Source organism: Ananas comosus, linkage group 14 (assembly GCF_001540865.1).
Source record: "Ananas comosus cultivar F153 linkage group 14, ASM154086v1, whole genome shotgun sequence".
In the NCBI taxonomy this organism is placed as follows: Eukaryota; Viridiplantae; Streptophyta; class Magnoliopsida; order Poales; family Bromeliaceae; genus Ananas; species Ananas comosus.
Genome location: NC_033634.1, coordinates 2,932,132 through 2,952,355, shown reverse-complemented (window position 1 = coordinate 2,952,355; position 20,224 = coordinate 2,932,132). Strand labels below are relative to the sequence as shown.

The following is a 20,224-nucleotide window of genomic DNA, read 5'->3' as shown; positions in this document are numbered from 1 at the left end:
ATATACTGCTTTGAATTAGGGAGTGCTTGGTTCTCTGAAAAAAAGAAAAAAAAAAGAAAAATAATTTTTTGGCTTGAAAAGCTAAGGGGGTGTTTGGTTCGTCCGAAAAGCGTGAAAAAAAGTTCTTGAGAAAAAGCTAGCATTTTTGAAAATTTATTTTTCAAATTTTATGGCAAATTAATATTTTCGTTTTCGGATCTTTTTTTTTTAAAGGAACACAAAAATGCTAGTCTTCAATAAAAAAAATGGAAAGAAAATTTTCAAAAAAGTTAGTTTTCGTTGGAGCTGAACGGACAAAAAATTGAAAAAAAAAGATTTTTCATGAAATTTTGTTTTTCCTATACTTTTCCGAGGAACCAAACAGTTTCTACTCGTAAATAAAGTGATTTTTTTGAGCAAAAACAGTCAAATTTTATGAACTTTTATTTTCTAAATTTTTTATTCGAAAATAAAAATTATTAAAATAATATTTTTCTTTAATTTTTTTTTTTTGAGAAATAGGTAGCATGCTACCCGTTTCGTTTACTTCATTTAGAAATAAACTTAATTATAAATATGAATCGACTAGAATTCGAACTTGAGATCTCGAGTACCAACTATCAATACTTTTGCCACTTGCGTCAGGGACGGTCGGTTTATTAAAAACTTTTTCTAAAAAATTAATGTTTTATAGTTTTCGATAAACCAAACACCACTTTAGCACCGCGGGATAGTTTGGTCATTTTGGCACAAGTGAAAGGAGAGAGAGAGAGAGAGAGAGAGAGAGAGTTGATAGGTATGGGTTGGTATCCACTTCTTGCATGCATTTGCATGCAAGTATAAAATCCAAAACCATTTCCTCTTCATCACACTCTCTGATCTCTTCTCTCATGCCATAGTTAACTCCTTCAATGGCTTTCTTAAAATACTGGTGCTTCATCATAGCTCTCTTCTGCATGTGCCCATCCTGGTGCAAGTCAGGTGTGTTGCTGCTGTAAACCTTCTCAACATTGTTATCTCAATTAGATTAATTGCTTTATTTAATTATATCACTTCATCAAAGAGAAGCTACAAATAGTTTAAAAGTTTGTGTAGTGAAAGGCCTTTAGCACAATTATAGATCTTTTTAACTAAATACATAGACTTTTTAGCTGTTTTAATAAGCGTACGTACCGTCAAGTCCCGAATTTTAGTTTTTATTTGTAATTTTTAATTACGTAAGAGTCGCATGATGCAAAAAGCTTTAATCTAGTGATATCCCAGCGTTTACAAAAAGAGGTGCGTTTGAGTCATTTAGCTTCTATGTGAGATGATTATTAAGAAAAATTTAGAAAATTTTGGACTATGCAGGAGATTAAAATAGTTAAAAAGTTCATATAGTTTAAACTTTTATCTTAAATTTTTGAGTGGTAATTGCAGATAGAGAGAATGTTCAGAGAGAGGTTCTTTGTAAAAGGTTTTGTTTGAAGAGATTAATTGTTCAAAAGTAGGTAAAAATTAAAGAAAATGTTGAAGTTAGAAGTAGAAACTTTGAATCTGAGCTTGTCTTTCGGATCTTGAACCTAATTGCTGCTTGATGCTCTACTCGAAAGCTTTCTTTTGTTAGCAAAAAAATTTAAAAAAAAAACTATTACTTGCTCAAGTGAATTGAGAAGTTGTCCAAAAGCAACATTAAACAATCATTTAGGTTCTATGATTTGATTTAAAGCATCATCAATAAACACACAATTAATATTTTGTTTTCTTCATTATCTAATGATTTATCAACTCATGCAGATGGAGATGCAGTTGACATTGTTACAAAAGCATTAGCATGCTTCGACGAACGTTCGGTGAGTGTTTTATATGAAAATTTTATGCTGTTCAAAATTACTACGCAGATATCCACGTAGAAAAAATGTAGAGATGATAAACTTAACCACTTAAGCATGAATGCTTACTTATCTATGAAGTTTAATTTCTTAGGGAGGCCACATACCAATTTACAACATTGTTCTTGTATTGTCCTTCTTCATGAACATAAAAGTAGTGATAACTTATAGTTACATATATATATAGAACACCACTAAACAGCAAAAGTTTCTAACTTTAAATCATAAAAACACCAAAAAAAAAAAAAACCATTATTTCTTAAATGATCCAAATAATGTTTAGTTACATGTCCAATTAATTTCTATAAGTTGCTATAATACTTTGTTGCATGTGTATATGTACAAGGTTTACAGTAGTTGCCAAGAGTCCTACAGGCTAAATGCCGAAGGAAGCATCAATGTTCCGCCAGTGGCAATCGATGAGTACTGCAACGGGCCATGCCTGATCGAGACGAAGCTCGTACTAGAATGCGTCGACAACATTTTGTACAACTTCAAGTTCTACAATGGCGCATCGATCCACGACGCGCGTTTCGCCCTTTACAGGGGGTGCGGACACACCGATAAAAGAGGTGATCAAACCACCCCTTGGTGAATTTCCTCCAAAATGAAAAAGGAAAAAAAGAACTAAGATCTAATTACATTGAAATAATCTAATATATGCACACCCATACACCTAGCTAATTGTCTAAATATCCTTCTTTTTGTGTGTGTGTGTGTAAGCTGTGGGTTTTGAAACTGGAACTGGAAAACAAGAGAAATTGTTATACCAATTTGAAATTTTAAGAGCTTTGTCAAAGTGGGGGGGAAAACTTTATTGAAAAAAATTCAGGGGAAACCAATTAAACTCAATTAATAAATGTTCAAGCACCAAAATCATTAGATCAACTTTAATGCTTATTCACAAACTTTATATATGTTCTCCCATGTTTTCACAGGAGTAACCACATTTATAAATATATAACTTGAGAAAAGATAATTTTATAAGCAAGTAAAATAAAAATGAAATTATTGGAACAAACCATATATCTATATCTATATCTATATAATCAAGAGAATTATAGTGTGACTAATTTAATTTCCTTTTTGTATTTTTTATTTAGGGGATTTTAATGTATTGGACCATTTGGGAGAAGAAGATTATTATGATGATTACTTTGGCAATGGGAATAAGTTGGCTAACCCCATCCACCTTCTGATATTCCTGAGTTGTGCTTTGCTTCTATGGGGCTATTGATACATTAATGTCACTATGATCTTGACATTATACTATTGTACTTAAAAAGAAAAAGAAAAAGAAAAAACAAAAACAAAACCCTATTATATGATCTTACTTTTGAGGAGAAAATATGGATGGTGTAGGTGCACTTAATTAGTAGTTGATAAGTTGTACCCACTGTACTTTCTAATTGAATCTGATTAAGCATAAAGTGTTTTATATATGCATTTATGTCCGTGTTTGAATGTGAGAACAAGTTATCTGATAATTTATGTATATATTTCACTGACGACTGTAAGCGGACCTATAAATCAAATTTTGAGAAAATATTTTTAAAGGTCATATTATATATTGTGTACGTACGCCTTTTCATACTCTACATTAGCCAAATACTGTATGCTGATTGAGTGCGGCAATTAATGATTATACGAAAAAAAAAATCTCAGATTTATTTTTTCAAATTTCATAATTTTCATCTAACAACCTGTAGATTGTTCTTTCAAGTATAGAATACTCTATTAAATAAAAAAACATTTTGAAGCTCTAGAAAAGCATCCAAATGTTCTTTTGTAAATGTAAACACTTTTTAAAATAATACAATAAAAATACTCAAATAAAGCCGTAATGTAGTATAGTGGTTTTATAGAAAGATAAGGTTTATAAGCTGCTTCTAATCTCCGACATCTAAAATTAGAAAACTGATTCTAAGAACCAGAATCAGATTTTGAAAATAAGATCGTCGAAAGCTAGATAGAAGAAAAAGCACTTTTAGCTCTAAAATTGCTTTTCAAAAATCTAAGCAAAATAACCCCTATCAATAGAAGGCCTGCGTATATATAGGATTGGGAAAACTTCAAATATCACCCCTGTAATTTCACACTTTCTCACTCTAGTACCCTATAGTTTAAAGTATATCAATTTAATACCATGTGGTTTTATTTTTATCTTTTTATTATCGATTCCACTAATTTTTTTCGTTAAATTAGTGACAAAGTTAAAACTAAATGGTACTAAAGTAAATATTTTATATATAATTTAACGAATTATTAATGAAAGTTGACAAAAAGATAAAAATGAAACCACATGACACTACTTTGATACACTTTAAATCACAGGGCACTAAAGTGAGACAGTGCGAAACCACAGGGGTGGTATTTGAAGTTTACCGTATAGGATATGGGTTTTGGGTCAAATATTGGCCCTATTCGTAATAAATTTCAGGCCCATTAGCCCAGTTTAATGGCCCAAACCCGACCCAACTAGCCCACAGTCGAAGCCCATAAAAAAAAAAATTGGCGCTAAAACCCTCGCATTTTCCGATCAAATCCCCAAAACCCCCAATTTCCCAAATTTCCCCCATCTCTCTCACTCTCTCTCTCTCTCTGACGATCCCCTCACCCCCACCTCCGCAGCGCGAAATCGATCAGGTCGCCTCTTCCTTCTCTATGAATCATCTCCAATTCTAGGGTTTTTTTGTTTTTTTGATTGTGCGATCGATATACTGGTGATTTTGTTACGTTCCTGTAGCTAATAGTTTAGGATCATCACCATCATCATCTAAATCTTAATTCATGAGCTCGTATTGTTCAATTAGGTTCTCCCTCTACCTTTTTGGTAAAAAAGATCGATTGATTTGAATAGGGGAGAAAAAGATTGGCATTTTTGTTTTTTTCCTCCCTTGTTGTTGTTATGCTCATTGTTTTAGTTTTATGCTCCTTGTAGTAGAATACGAGCTTTGGAACATATGGAAATAAGTTTTATCGTATCAAAATACACCATTATGTGGCTGTGTTATCTTTCAGGTTCACAAAGTTTTTAGCTTTTTATGCGAGCCTACGGTTTGCTAAATTTGAGAATCGTAATAAGGGTGTGTGTGTGATCGTTGAGTTAAACTTTGTTTTCTCTGTGCAAAAGTAATTTGTAGAATGAGAGTAGGGGAGGAGAGATTTATGAGGTTCACATTTGGAAGTAATGTTGAGATATGAAGGGCATAGTTTTTAGCCATCGATTCGACCGACCAAGTTTGCTATACAAACAATAATACAGTGATGTTGTGAGATAACCGACCGTCCCGAGAGCAAGTGGCAAAGGGCTTGGTGGTTGGTACCCGAGACCCAAGTTCGAATCCTAGTTGATTCACATTTCTAGCTAAGTTTATTTCTAAATGAAATAAACGAAGCGGGTAGCGTGCTACCTATCTCTCTCAAAAAAAAAAAAAAAAAAATGATGTTGTGAGATATGAAAACATAGCATTTAGCGTTCGGATCGACCGAGCAAGTTTTGCTTTACAAAAAAGAAAATGATTTGGGTTGACCACTGACCCTTTGGATAATGGTTGTGTGTGGATATGAGTTCATTATGTGTATTATTTTCTACCCCTTTAATGAACAACGCAGGGACTCCACCTCTGTTTTGCAGTAAAAAAGACAGAGAAAAAGGAATTTTGGAAGCCCTTTTTTTTTAAAAAAAAAACTTTGCGTGAGTTAGAACATGAGTTAAAGCTCTAAATTCATATATTTGTTTTCTTTTCTAAGTCGCATGTTTTGCAGAGAATGGATACCTCAACCCCAGCGGTATTTGTTAATGCGGATGTTCTAAAGATGTACTCGGGGCGGAGGGTTAGGTCCGTGGTCCAAGTAATGAGAAGTGAAGGTGGAACCATCACAGGCCAATCCACTGATGGGCACCAGTTGACTATAAAGGGTGCTCAGTCTGTCCCTCTGTCCCACTTCATTGAGGTTATTGGTATTGCCGATGGCAATCAGTCCATCCGTGCTGAAATATGCACTGATTTCGGTGAAAATTTTGGTAATTTTTGTTATAACTGCTGCGTATTTATTTGCTTACTATTTCCTTAGACCTCTCTTATACTGCTCTGATGTTTATTGATTTTGCAAAACCTTGCTAGATTTGTCGCCTTTTGGTTTAGCGTCCTTCTGTGATGATAGGTTGAGGCACCTTACGAAATATTTCTCTTATATAATGAAAAACAATGAAAAATAAAAAGAAATAGCTTAATTTTTACTATATCTTTTGACCTATTTCGTGATTAAATTCTGACAATTTACAGACGGATACTATATCTTACATTCATTTAGATTTTTGTGGTGGTTACTACTATTCGGCAATTTCATGGAATGTAACGCTCTAGTGTTCAACCAAAAGAAACAAAAAAAGAGTTAATGAACGAAAGAGGATGGATTCTAGCTATTTTCTTGCATTTTCTTAGTATTTGGAGTTAAAAATAGCATTTTTATTAGATAGTCCACTCTTTGCTGCATTCTTTAGCTTGTTGCAGATTAAACGGTCGCATTCCTTTAGCATTCTGATGCTGTTTCTGATGGTTTTTGATCTGTCACAGATACGCAGGCATACAACGGACTCTGCCAACTTGCAAATGGTAAGTACAAGAACCTGTTTCTGTAGTGAACTGTTTAGCTTCTGATCTAAGAAGAGTCAATGTTGTGACCTTCAACAAATGTAGACTTAGAACTTGTTTGTGTTAGTGAACTGATTAGCTTTTGATCTGAGAAGAGATTTGAGTCGCGCACGTTTGATGTTGCGAGCTTGGACAAAACACAGATCTTGTGTTTCTGATGACTTCTACTTTCCTCTTTTCTTGTCTCTTGAAATGTTTGGCTTAAAAGTGTTCTACTCGCAGGTGTGAACGTTTTTACATTTGAAATTGATCTTGTTTGGGATATGCCGACTCTTTTTCACGGCTAGTTTGAGATTGCTTAGCCAAAAGCAGAAGCACCTGCTTTTATATTTTGAAATACCTTCAAAATTTGAAAGCATATTTAAATTGTTTGACCTTTTTGAAGTCTAAAATAAGTACTCTTAGACATTACAATTGCAAACTAGACCTAAGTGGTTTGATATTGCAGTTCCATCACAGAGGTTTTTGAATTGAGATTTATTTTATATTTGCGTATATTTTATAATATTTAGAAAGTTTATACACATTTACTCGCGGTGAAAGAAAATAAATTATCATTAGCTTGGGGGTTCTCTAGCAAAAATTTTGAAATGCCAAATAGCATTAAAATGCAGTATAGAGCTAATAATATGCTGTTAGAATAGCTAAGTCCTCTAGGTATCTTAAAAAAATGAAAAAAGACCCTACTCAATCAAAAACTTCATTTTGCATGGATTTTTTTCTTCTAAAAAAAGCAAAATTTTGTATTTTACATGGGCCATTTTGAAACCAATAAAGATGATGCAAAATTACAAATTACTCTCAGCCAATTGCCCAATGCGCATTTCCTCTACCTAACCCACATTACAAATGAAAAAAAAGAAAATGAAACAAAAAAAGATTACTCCTAATTTTTTCAATCTGAAGGTTGAAGAAGCCCATTGTTGCCCACAAGCTCTCTCATCTTCTCAGAAGCAGCTTTTAGAGTCTCCATGCTTTTGCAAAAAGCAAACCTAACAAACCTGCTCTGATAGCTGGGGCCATCAGGGTCTCCATGGAAGAATCCACGGCCCGGCACCGCCGCCACTCCCGCTTTCTCGATCAAATTCTTCACAAAATCGATCTGCATTGCTCGATAGATAGATTGCGGTCAAATTCGTCTCTAATTTTGCAAACTAGTCTCATAACCTTATCAGCTTCTCCATCAATGTAACAGATTTTCATGTTTGGAGTACAACGAAACAATTATATAAGATCGGGGAGTCGAATGAGTAAACGAAAGATCAATAACTATAGTGAAACTTCTGCAAAGAAAAACCTTGAACAATTTAAGAAGGCACTTACATCGGAAAGATGCCAGTTTTCCGGTAGCTCCGCGAACACAAACACCGAGCCCTGCGGCTTGAAGTGAATCTGGAATCCGATTTTGCTTAACATCTCAACAACACAATCTCTCCTTTCCTCATACTCCTTGTTATGGGGGGAAGAAAAAAAAGAACAGAAAATGTATAAATTTGCTACTTCATAGTCGCTCTGCGACGATAACTGGTCTTATCAAATGCATTCGATGCATAAAATGATCACGTAAACAAAGAAAAACACCCTTGGTTTTGTATTAGAAGAAGATCAGAAAGAACAGCAGTTTTGCATTTCCAAGGTGAAATTCAGATTCTCACAGAGACTCACTGCTTTTAAAGATTTGAAGTAATCTGGGGGGGTTCTCAAGGCAGTTAAAGCGGCTTCCTGGAAAGGTGCAGGAGCGGAATCTGTGATTTTGATGTGAATATTTCTTATCGCAGATGCGATAGAAGCCGGAGCGCAAGCCCAACCGATTCTCCAACCTGTTTAAATTTTTCATCAAACACAAGTATTAACATTACTAAACGAAGTTCACAAGTATATAAGCCTATCTATTTGTAGGATTAAAGCAATCAAAATAAACTTGAATTGATCAGAGAAAGAGAGAGGGATCACACCTGTTACACTAAAAGTTTTCGACAGAGATGATGTGATGATGGTCCTTTCTTGCATCCCTGGAAAGGAGGCCAAAGATGTATGCCTTTGCATGTCGAAAGTGATATACTCATATACCTAAAAGAAAGAACGAAAGAAACTAAAAGTCGAACAGATATATATCACGAAGATAAACATAATTCCGTAAAACTTTTAGCGGCTTTGATCTTTTTTTCTCATTTCCAACTCTAGTTTGTTCTCACATTGAACATTTGAATCGCTTCATGCGGGCCAATATGTTTCGCCAACTTGAGACTTATCAAACTCATTAAACAAATTATGAATTCTCATTCTCACGCCCTAAGCGTAGAGGCTTGTCACTCCAAATTATTTAGCGTAAACCAAATAAAATCAGCCGAAGAAATTGTACTCACTTCATCTGTGATAGCAATGCAGTCCTTATTGCAGCAGGCTTCAGCAATGACTTTAAGCTCTTCCATGCTGAAAACTTTCCCGGTTGGATTATGTGGGCTGTTGCAAGTGCCACAATTAATCTTTTTCGCAACCTAAATTGTTGCAGCAAGGAACAGCTACATCCCTATTGGATAATGCGCAAATAAGTTAAACCAAAGAGGTTTTGCTAACTCCATTCCATAGAGAGCATTAAATTCCATCCCCATGAATCGCGAAAAGAAGAACAAAATGCGTAGTTTGCCAGCTTTTGCTGATGCAGGTTTGATAATGTGCTGACCTGTTAACAACCACAGCTTTCGTCCGACTCGTAAACGATTTCATGAATCTATCTACATTTAGAGTCCAGTGAGGAGGATCTAATTCCACATAGACCTAACACATTCAATAACAGTTCAGTAGGAAAAAAAAGAAAACGAAAAAAACATTAGGACTGCATATAACTAAGCTGAAATAATAACAACTCAGATCCATGATTGCCTAGATGGGAATAACAAAGTTCTTTTTTTTTTTTTATCGATAATCTGAACTCACTGGAACTCCTCCAGCTAAGGCGATGCACGCTTCGTACGTCTCGTAAGCAGGATCGAACAGTAAAACTTCATCGCCTCGATCGATGACTGTTACAATACGCTGCGAAACATTAACAACTCGCCTCGTGGGAATCTAATCAATCTGAGAAATCTCCCCAGAGCATGAACAAACTTCCACACCTGCAAATATCGATGCTGCAAATGCCTCTGTTTGGCCACAGCATATCACGAAATCCGTAACAGGATTTAGGTCGAGACCGTGGTTTCGTTTCATCGATTCCGCCAGGAGATCACAAATCCCCTGCACATGCCTTGAAGCAGAAGATGTAACTTCAAATGCCAGATATTAGAAGAAATACTAAGTAGGATCAAATTTGCCAGCATAGTTTCCAACTCCATGTTATAAATTTTTTTTGTAGTACCAACACTTCCGACTGCATATAACCAAACGAGATAGATGTAGCTGTAATTGCTGCAAATCCAACTACATGTATCTTCTAATTACATGCATCATTTTTACAACTATATACTACGAAATGACCACTTGCATTAAGATTGTTGAAACTACTTTTCTTTGGAAACTTAAGTTGCCGGAGAACGACACGAGGAGTCAAAGCTTCTGTTCCGATATTACATAACACAAATAATTACTCTCAATGCTTAAATTGCGTGCGAACGGCATTAAGAACCTAGTAAGATTTGAACTCAGAATCTCTGTACAATTTAACACAACCGATTGCTCTAAAAGCTTAATCTTAGGACATGTTTGGTTCATGACCGGAATGCGGATGGAAAATAGAATTGAATTGCATTAGAATGAAAAATAGAACGGCAAATCATTCAAAAATATTTAGTTAATTATTGAAAGGAAAATTGGAAAGAACAATTAGGTCGCATAGAATTTTGCGAGAGGGGTTTTGGTTAAGGGAGATGCGAGTGATCCAGGAGAGGAGGGAGATGTGTTTGTGAGAGAGGATTGTAAGTAGTTTACTATGGAATGGATCAATCTAGGATTTTTGATACGATCGAAATAGAAAGAAATTAAATAAAAAGCTGTATGCAGGACTAAAATTCAGGAGCTCGTTATGTGGAATAATAATACGTGTACTGGTTGAGGTCGGCGAGGACGGCGGCGGCGGCGGCGCGCTTGAGGAGGGGAGGGGCGGGGAAGTCGGGGAAGCCCTCGGCGAGGTTGATGGCGCCGCGGCGCTGCGCCAGCAGGGACAGCTCCTGGATCGGCGACGCCCGCACCGCCCGCGACGCCCGCGACAGCTTCCCGCCCTCCATTTACTCCCAATTCAGTCTGCCCCTGCCCCTGCCCCTGCTGCGCAGCCGGCAGCACTCTCGGTCTGTGCACGTCCCCCAGCAGCCGGGCAGACTGGCAGCGCCACGGGCTACCTTATCTCTTACCGCTACAAATGCTCAATTCAAAATATTCGTACCGGTTACTTTTTAAATTACACTTTTTAGCCCTCAAACTGTAATAAAAGTTTGGCCAATTTGCATAAAAAATCCACTTATTTTGGGCTTTTACAAAATCGGACCATCTTTTTCGTTTTTGCAGATTCAGTCCACTTTTTCAGCAAACTGACCAAAATACCCTTTTTACTTTTTCTCTTTCCTCTTTCTCTCTCCTCTTCGTTTCTCTCGTTCTTTTTTTTTCTCGCCGGCAGAGCGGAGATGGAAACGGTCCGTCTCGCCTCTCACCCTCATTCTCTAGCCCTTGCCCTCGCCCTCGCCCTTGCCCTCGTCCATGCACCCCCAACCTTCCTCGCCTCCNAAAGGCGAGGGCGAGAGTATGAGGGTGAGAGGCGAGACGGACCGTTTCTGCCTCCGCTCCGCCTCCGCTCTACCGGCGAGAAAAAAAAAAGAACGAGAGTAACGAAGAAGAGAGAGAAAGAGGAAAGAGAAAAAGTAATAAGGGTATTTTGGTCAGTTTGCTGAAAAAGCGGACCGAATCTGTAAAAATGAAAAAGGTGGCCCGATTTTGCAAAAACCCAAAATAAGTAGATTTTTTATGCAAATTGGCCTAAAAGTTTCTAGACACCTTTCGTCCTCAATTTTAAATTTATTATAAACAGAGTTAAATGTTTACATGTCCCTATAAACATAATAAATTATAAATATATCTCTACAAAATTCAACTTTTATGTGTTGTTCCTATCAAAATTTTAATATTTTCAAATATGTTCCTATAGTTTATTAGAGAACTATTTATATTTTAACAGCAAATAAGTAAAATATCAATTTTGCCATTACAAATATGTCCCTCCAAAAATCACAACAGCATACATAAGAGAGGTAAAAATATCAAGCTATCGCATAAGCTAACCATGGTTGAATATTTAATCTATAGTTAATTAAATTTTTTTAACGAATTCTAACAATAGAGACATATTTAAAAATACTAGAACTTTTGAAAGGATAACATATGATAATTGAATTTTGTAGAAATATATTTATAATTCACATATTTTCAGGGACTTGTATGCAATTAACCGTTATAAATAATACATATCCAACCTTATAAAATTTTAATTTTAGTACTTAATTTTTTAATTTATTTGATTTAAATTATTTGATGGCTCTTTTAACATAAAATTTAAATTAGTTATTTTAGTTTAATGAATTTATAGTTACATGAATGGTATAAAATATACTAATTAAGCTTGTAAAGATGAATTTCGCATTTAAATTTAAAAGTTAAAAAGTCATTACTGGCTCAAATTAAATTAATTAAAAGGTTGGATAGCGAAATTAAAATTTATAAAGATTGGATAGTCAAATCAAAATGGATAATAAGTTGAGATAAGTTATATATTTTTTTATCTTTTTTGTTCGAAATTTTTACATTATTACAATCAAGTCCTACAATTTAATTTAGTTGACTAAATATGGATAAGTTACAGTAATACGACATTATGAAAAAGAAAAGCAACTTCTCTATATGAGTTTAAATCCGAGATTTGATACATGCATTCTGAAATTAACTTAGGTAAAGTATGTGTCGAGATTTAAGTTAATAACTTATTTTAATAAACTTAGGTAAATTGCAAAAAATATTCTAACTAAACTCGTGAATAAAATGACGCATTCAGATATTGAAATTACAAAAAATCACTATCTGGCTCAAATCCAATAGATTAGAGGGCAGACAGTAAACTAAAATTTTTTAAGGATTAGAAAGTCGGATTCAAAATGATGATCGTTGAGGTAAGTTTTATACATTTTATTTTATTATTATTCTCCTTGTCCTTTCACAATATAAAGTTAGGTACTAAGCACGGTTAAGACTATCAACAAGTCGAACATGAACAAGTTAGGACCGGCGTCTCGTGTTTACTCGTTTATTAAACAAATTAAACACAAACTTGGCTCGCTAAAATATCAAGCTAAAAAATTCAGTTTGTATTTTGCTTATTTATTAACAAGCTAGTTTGGGAACTATAAATAGCTTATCAGCCTTACTACTAAATGAAAAGTAAAAAAGAAAATTAGAATCTTAATCTAATAATTAAAATTTATAGAATATAGGCCTCTTTATATTTTCGAGCTATATCGAGCCGGCTCGTTAAGATTTCGAGTTGAAAAATTCAGATCGGCTGGTTTAATTCATATATTAAACGAGCGAACGATTTTAAGTTTTTTTTTTTTTTTTTTTTTGAGATATAGGTAGCAAGCACGTTAGCTGCTTCGTTTATTTCATTTAGAAATAAACTTAGCTGGAAATGTGAATCAATTAGGATGCAAACTTGGGTCTCGGGTACCAACCACCAAGCCCTTTCCCACTTGCTTCAAGAATGGTCGGTGATCGATTTTAAGTTCATTCCAAGCCGAGCACGAGTTAGCTCCCGACCGGCGAGCTGGATTGTCAGCCCTAAGCACGGCCCAATACCGGGTCGGCCCAATGCCGGGTCGGGCCAAATTCGTTGGGCCGTTTTATGAAACAATCTTATTTCTCTAGCAATGACTAGCTAATCTACTTATGCTTTTTGTGATTGGATTTTTTAAAAAAAAAAAGAAGGAAAAGAAGGTGGAAAAGCAAAATAAGAGAGCAAAGGAGTTCCTCAACTTTTTCTTTTTCCTTTTGCCCCCTTTTCGTTTTTAGACTTTTTAATGTGGTCCTTAAAAGTGGATTGTTTCTTTTACATGCGTTCCTTTGAGGATCCTAATTATTACAACCTACCACCATAGTTAGTTAATTCGGATTCGACAAAAAATTGATACAGATATAATATGCATAAAATTTATTTTCTAATTTTTAAATTCGTTGAAAAATTCGACTTAGAAAACGGATTCGGTATAAAATATAAAATATATGATATAAAATATAAGATAATTTATATTTAAAAATAAAAACTATAAGTTTTTTATTCATATTTTTAATAATTCGGGAATAATTCGCGAATAATTCACGAATAATTCGGCTGATCCAAAAATTCGCGAATAATTCTCTTTCTTTGAAAAAAATTCGTAAACGGACAGTTTAATTCGAATTTTCAATAATTCGCGAATAATTCACGAATAATTTGTGAATTAACTAACTAGGGCTACGACAACTTTGTAGCACATAATATGTTAGTGTGTCATCAGAATAGCAGGACGGTATCTTGACACATACTTTATTTTACTCATCAGTACATTAACATGAATTTATCGATACAGGATGGTGCTCTGTGGTATAGATCATATTTAACGGTGTCGATCGTCGATTTAGATGCTCCATTATCGAAAATAAATGGATGATAATGAAATCAGTTTGCTACTGATAGCGTTCCAACTCAACTCTATATATATATATATATATATATATATATATATATATATATATATATATGTAGAGTCCGGCTATTATACTCTTATGAGTACGATCGTCTTTGTACTCATAGGTTGTTTTCAATGATAGAGCTTCCGAATCGACGATCCACACCGTTAAACGTTATCTAGAGCATTTAAAATTTCTAGAAATCAAATTTTCTAATTTTTCGACATAATTTATCTTCCTATCAAAAACTCACAAAATTGACAATTTTTAACGGCCGGTATCAGATACTTGCTAGTTTAACGGTGTAAAAGAATTGAAAAAGATTGAATTTTTGATAAAAAATTCTATTCACTTCCTAGATAAAGATCAATAACTCCGATCTTAAATTGAAGGATCCGATCATTTAATTTTAAGACATCATTCGATTTTGACCATTCATTTCATGCCTGTTTGATGGACTTTATTATGATTTCGAAAAATTACGAAATTTATTTTTAAAAAATTTTAAATACTTTAGATTATATTTAACGGAGTGGATTGTTAATTCAGAAGCTCCATCATCGAATACAACTTATGAGTACGAATGTCTAAATACTTATAAGAGTATAGTAACCCCACTATATATATATATATAGAGAGAGAGAGAGGGGGTAGGTGAGTGGTCCAACGTGGACACCACTCATGCGGTCGACGAGCTATCACATTAGCGCATGGACCACGATTCTATAAACGAGCCTGAGCCGCATTTTTTTCTTCGAAGTTTTTATTTTCCACCAAAATGAGGCGAAAAACAAAAATCAAAATTTTTTTTTCACAAATCTGTGCTTTATGTCAAATCAAACGGTCGAAAGACTATTTTCAAGTTTTTTTTTTTTTTTTTGGGTGACTTTTACGTGAAATCAAACACACCTATATTGAATTTTACATTTATCCCATCCAAAACTTCACGAAAAATTTTAAAATTTTTAATATTAAAAAAATTAATAAGACGTTCATAAAATTAAGAATCTTTAAAATCAGCGGCGCGTCGATTTCACACCTAGTCTAAAAACGTAGAAGCAACATTGCTTTTTTTTCATATACGCGTGCATCTATCGCGTCAATTCCAATCTCATCATCCTTAATTATGTTCTTTACCTCCGCGTTCATCTTGACCTTGACCTGTATTACATCTTGTAAAGTACTCAATGTTCTTGGCGTTGAGCTGGGCATGTCACTAAAAATTTTTATAATTTTTGTTTGAAATAATCCACCGCCGCTATCTATACAAATAAATATAGCTTCATTGAAATTGACAACAAACTTATTTCGTCAAAATAAAACTAAAATTTGAAAGTTCAAAGGCTAAATGCTATAAAATATAATTAAAATTGCAAGAAACTTATTTGAACTACCGATTATTTAGATTTTGCTATTAAATTTTTAAATTTGTTTGATTTGAATCAGTCGATAATATTTTGGCTTTTAATTTTAAATTGATTGTTTATTATGACAGATTTACTTAGTATATTTTATACGATTCTCATAACTATAAATTTATTAAATTTTAAAGTCAAAATATTATTAACTGACTCAAATCAAACAAATAAAAAATTAGATAATAAAATAAAATTTTTAAAAATCTGGTAGCTAAATTTAAATAATTATATTTTACCTGAAATATAAAAACTATATATCCAAAAGCTAAAAAAAAATCGAAGTAAATAAAAAATAAAAGTTAGGAACCAATAGTGCAATTAACCCAAAAATATTTATTTTTTTTAAAAAAGTCCGACCCGTTAGTATCCTAACGGCTCCAAGCATAAGCCACTTCGCACCGCACATCACGCTCGTTAATTACGGAAGAAAAAAAAAAAAGAAAAAGAAACGAGACAGCTGGCGACCACCCAGCACGGTGGGGCCCACCCTCACGTGGCCACGTCACCGCGTCCCGCGTTGTCGCGTCGGAGGATAGGTAAAATTGTATGTAGATCCCTCGGCTATAGCGTATTATAAACGAAGTACCCCCGAATGTGACCATTTTAATTAAAATATTTTTTATTTAATCTAAATTTTTTTATTAGAGTTATTTTAGTCATATTACTTTAAAAATATACTAAATTTTTAAATAAATATTTAATTTATTTTTCCGAGAAATTTTAAAAATTAAATTTAACAAACTTATCAAGAAAAAGTAAATTTGACGGGACTATTTCATAATTACGTACACTTAAAAGGGGTCCTCCACGCATTTTACCCTTCGAGGTAATTTATTATCTAACGCCACGTGTTGCGGTGCAAACCCGCCTTCTCCCTGTGATCCGTCCGATTAATCATTCGACGGCTCGGATCGAGTCCGGAATCGGTGGGACCCGCCGAATGGAGTGTTCCTGAGAATCCTATGCGCACAAAAGGTACATGCTCCTCCGCATGCTTCCGCATATAAAAATATATTGACCATTTTATTATTTAAATTAATTATTTAAATTATTTAAATTATTTAATTTATATCTGTCAATAATATTTTAATTCTAAAATTTAATTTAATTACTTATTTTAATAAATTTATAGTAGAAAGAATTGTATTTAGTATATTAAATAAAATCTATAAAAATTAACGCCGCATTCAAATTTTAAAGTCAAAAGTATCATTGACTGATTCAAATCAAATAAATTGAGATTTTGTAAAAAATTATATTTAATTTTATGCAATTTATTGAGATTTTACTACTCAAATAACAATTAATAATTAGTAAGTTTATTAAATTGATACAACTTTTAACTTAACTGAGTATAAAAATTTAAATAAAAAAATAGTTGTTGAAAGAATGTTGATTAAAAATATATATATTCCATACTTTTTTTTTTTGGCCCCATAAAGCCACACCCTATCCTCTTATCAAATGTCAAATGTATTCATTTAAAAAACAATAATTAAACAAGAATTACATTAGGACCTTTTTTAATTACAATGCACAAGTATAATTCCCATGTTATTATTTCTTTGGTATAGATTATAGAGGAATGCTTCAATACACTACAAGTATTAAAATTTAATTCCTTAATTAGTAAAGGATATAGTTGGGATTTACACGAAGTAACCTGTTGAACAGATTACCGATTTGAATTAATTAACATGACAATATTGAAAAAAAATTAGTATATACCAAATTTGTCAGTATCCTTTAAATATTAAATATCTTATTTACTTTGATAACTTACCAAATTAGATGATACCCAATTTATTAAGTATCCATCTCAAAAAAATATTGAATTTAAATTTAATTTTTGAAATTAGTATTGTAATGTAAAATTTTAATTTTGAAATTTATATTAAATTTTTAAATTTGAATCTACAAAAAAATTAAATTTGATTTATAAAGTTTTAAATGTTGTTTTGAATTTAAATTTACAGTTTGGTTGTAATTTAAAATTCAATTATTGTTGTAGGTATTTAAGAGGGTCATAATATTCTTAGTTGGATAAAATCGGTTTTGTGGACCAAACTATTTTACAAAGACTAAAATACCCTTTAAATGGGTACATGGTGAATGGTACCTATGCTTCAATAGCAGGTCACCTCTAGAATTATATTAAATCTAAACCATCTATATTCCTCTAGATTATATTTATTGATGGAATTAACTTGAGCAGTAAACCAAAAAAATAAAAAAAAATATTCATGTGATCTCGTGAGTGAATAGACACACTTATTAACCACTAAATTAGTTTAGCAAATTGGGAATATATATATATATATATATATATATATATATATGATCCAATATGTCTGACAAGTCGCACTATACGTCAACCCAAACCGCATCTTCCTCTCCAGGACTCCGAAAAGGTACTTTTGGAATACCAATGGGCATTAAATTAAAGAAAAAAATTTAGAGTGCATCCTAATTTTTTGTCTAATTCTTTTTCTGATGATCGATTCAACCTCTGATCAAAAAGTGTGTATATATATATATATCAAAGAAATAATTGGGTGGTTTAGCTTTACCACATCACCCATAGACCTGGATAGTTAGATTTTTAAAGCATGATAATATTAAAAATTAAAGTATTAGCAAATTTTGATTGTTCTATCATTTATGTTACAGGGTTTATATACCCACAAAATAGTCAATCTCAAATAAAAAAACTAATATTTGTTATGAGATATTCGTCGTGATCACTTAAAACTAAAGAAAATTATATCAAAGAATCCTTAATTTTTATGTGATTAAACATATTAACAATCAATCTATTTTTATTAACAACTAATCGTAATTTACGTGATTTAATCGTGGTTAATAAAATGAATGTATCATAATAAAGTTTGGATCTTACTCCTCGTACCCTATAAATGCCCAGATGAGTAGGGCTGGCAAACGAGCGAGCTGGCTCGCGTTCGACTCGTGTTCAACTTGATATTCAGCTCGCTCAAGCTCGACTCGAAATTAAATGAGCCGAGCTTGAACAAAATAAAAGGCTCGAAATTCATTTCAAGCCGAGCTTGAGTATTACTCGGCTCGTTCGAATTAGGCTCGAAAAGCTCGAAAAGCTCGAATATATATATATATATATATAATAGTAGAGGCTATTGTGCTATTAGGGCACACGCAGACGCTTGTGCTCCCTAAGTCTTTAACCGTCCATCAAATTGATTGGATGGTTATGGTGAAAGAGAGAAGAGAATATTGAAGGAAATTGGATTCTCAATTTTCTTCTCTTTGATTTGAGAAAATTCAATTTCTCTTCTAATTTCTCTTAACTCTCTTTCACCTAACACCCATCAAATTTGATGCGCGTTAAGAACTTAGGAGGCAAAGGGCTGCTGTAGTCCCTAATAGGCAACAGTATCCGCCTACTAATATTATTATATATATACATATATATATATATATATATATATATATATATATAATGTATTTTAATTATATATAGGCTTTAATTTAATTTGGGCCATTATTGTTGGCCCATAAAATAAACCCAACAAGTACAACCGTGCAATTGAACCCAACTCTAAATTTACATAACACACTCTCTCTTTCAGACTTTCACTTTTGCAAATAACCTTAAAACATGATAACATTCAAATTTTCAAATTCCTAATTTTTTTCTCCTCTCTCTTTCTCTCTCTCTCTTTGACCCTCACCCGGTCAGGGAGTCACCCTAGCTCATATTTCTTGCAATTATTTTGTATTTTGAACCATTGGACATATTGCATCAAATTGTAGGTAATGTTCTATAAAAATTAAACTATTGATTATATAATGTCGAGAATTTCAATCGGCTCGTTTAGAGCTCGAGCTCGGCTCGACTCGAAATTAGGCTCGCTCGAGCTCGGCTCGAATTAATTTCAAGCCGAGCTTGAGCCTAGATTAAGGCTCGAAATTAATTTCAAGCCGAATTTGAGCCGACATAAGCTCGCTCGAGCTCGGCTCGTTTCCACCCCTACAGATGAGTTCATGAGCTATTTGTTTATTATTATTAAGGCGAGCTTAATTATTCATGCAGTTTTATTACTTTTTAAATTGTTTTCTTTTTCAAAAATAAGCTACAAGCCAAAATTATAAGAATCTACTCGTTGAAAAATAATGTCCACTGAAAAATAACAATAAAAGAACAGTATTGAGTTACTTCCTAATTACTGTGTTGTTCCACTATTTAATTATTAAATTTGACTAAATTTAGTAAATTTAATATGCACCTATTACAAATAAATTTTGCTTAGCGCATTTTTATTTTGTCATTTTATATTTGAAAAATATACAAATTTGATATTATGTGTTTGTTTGTTTGTTTGTTTTTTAACTTTTTTATATTAAAAGTTGTTTTTAGATAGCAAACTAAGCTGATACATTTCACATACCACAATTATGATAAAATCCATATTATAAATTACTTTTATTATTTCATAAAGTATATCATTTTATTATTTTATTTAACAAAATGAAATTATAAAATAGCCAAATTGTACAATATTTGAAACAACTAGGCTGCAAAAAAATAAAATACTAAATCTCATAGGAGACCTTTGGTCCT

General features: G+C 33.1%; 3 protein-coding genes across 3 annotated transcripts; 2 read left to right on the top strand and 1 right to left on the bottom strand.

Annotated features, from left to right (window-relative positions):
• On the top strand, positions 806-3,292 carry LOC109720554. Its single transcript, XM_020247757.1, has 4 exons — positions 806-960; positions 1,756-1,811; positions 2,197-2,422; positions 2,954-3,292. Exons 1-4 carry the CDS (start codon positions 891-893, stop codon positions 3,085-3,087), a joined length of 486 nt encoding a protein of 161 aa, XP_020103346.1. The 5' UTR covers positions 806-890; the 3' UTR covers positions 3,088-3,292.
• LOC109720544 (replication protein A 14 kDa subunit-like) lies at positions 4,390-6,772 on the top strand. Its single transcript, XM_020247745.1, has 3 exons — positions 4,390-4,496; positions 5,619-5,877; positions 6,431-6,772. Exons 2-3 carry the CDS (start codon positions 5,622-5,624, stop codon positions 6,493-6,495), a joined length of 321 nt encoding a protein of 106 aa, XP_020103334.1. The 5' UTR covers positions 4,390-4,496; positions 5,619-5,621; the 3' UTR covers positions 6,496-6,772.
• LOC109720005 (probable N-succinyldiaminopimelate aminotransferase DapC) lies at positions 7,193-10,853 on the bottom strand. The gene is made up of 9 exons (XM_020246865.1): positions 10,547-10,853; positions 9,625-9,755; positions 9,446-9,531; positions 9,192-9,286; positions 8,875-8,971; positions 8,464-8,578; positions 8,174-8,328; positions 7,832-7,957; positions 7,193-7,610 (listed from the first exon to the last, which is right to left on the bottom strand). Exons 1-9 carry the CDS (start codon positions 10,729-10,731, stop codon positions 7,404-7,406), a joined length of 1,197 nt encoding a protein of 398 aa, XP_020102454.1. The 5' UTR covers positions 10,732-10,853; the 3' UTR covers positions 7,193-7,403.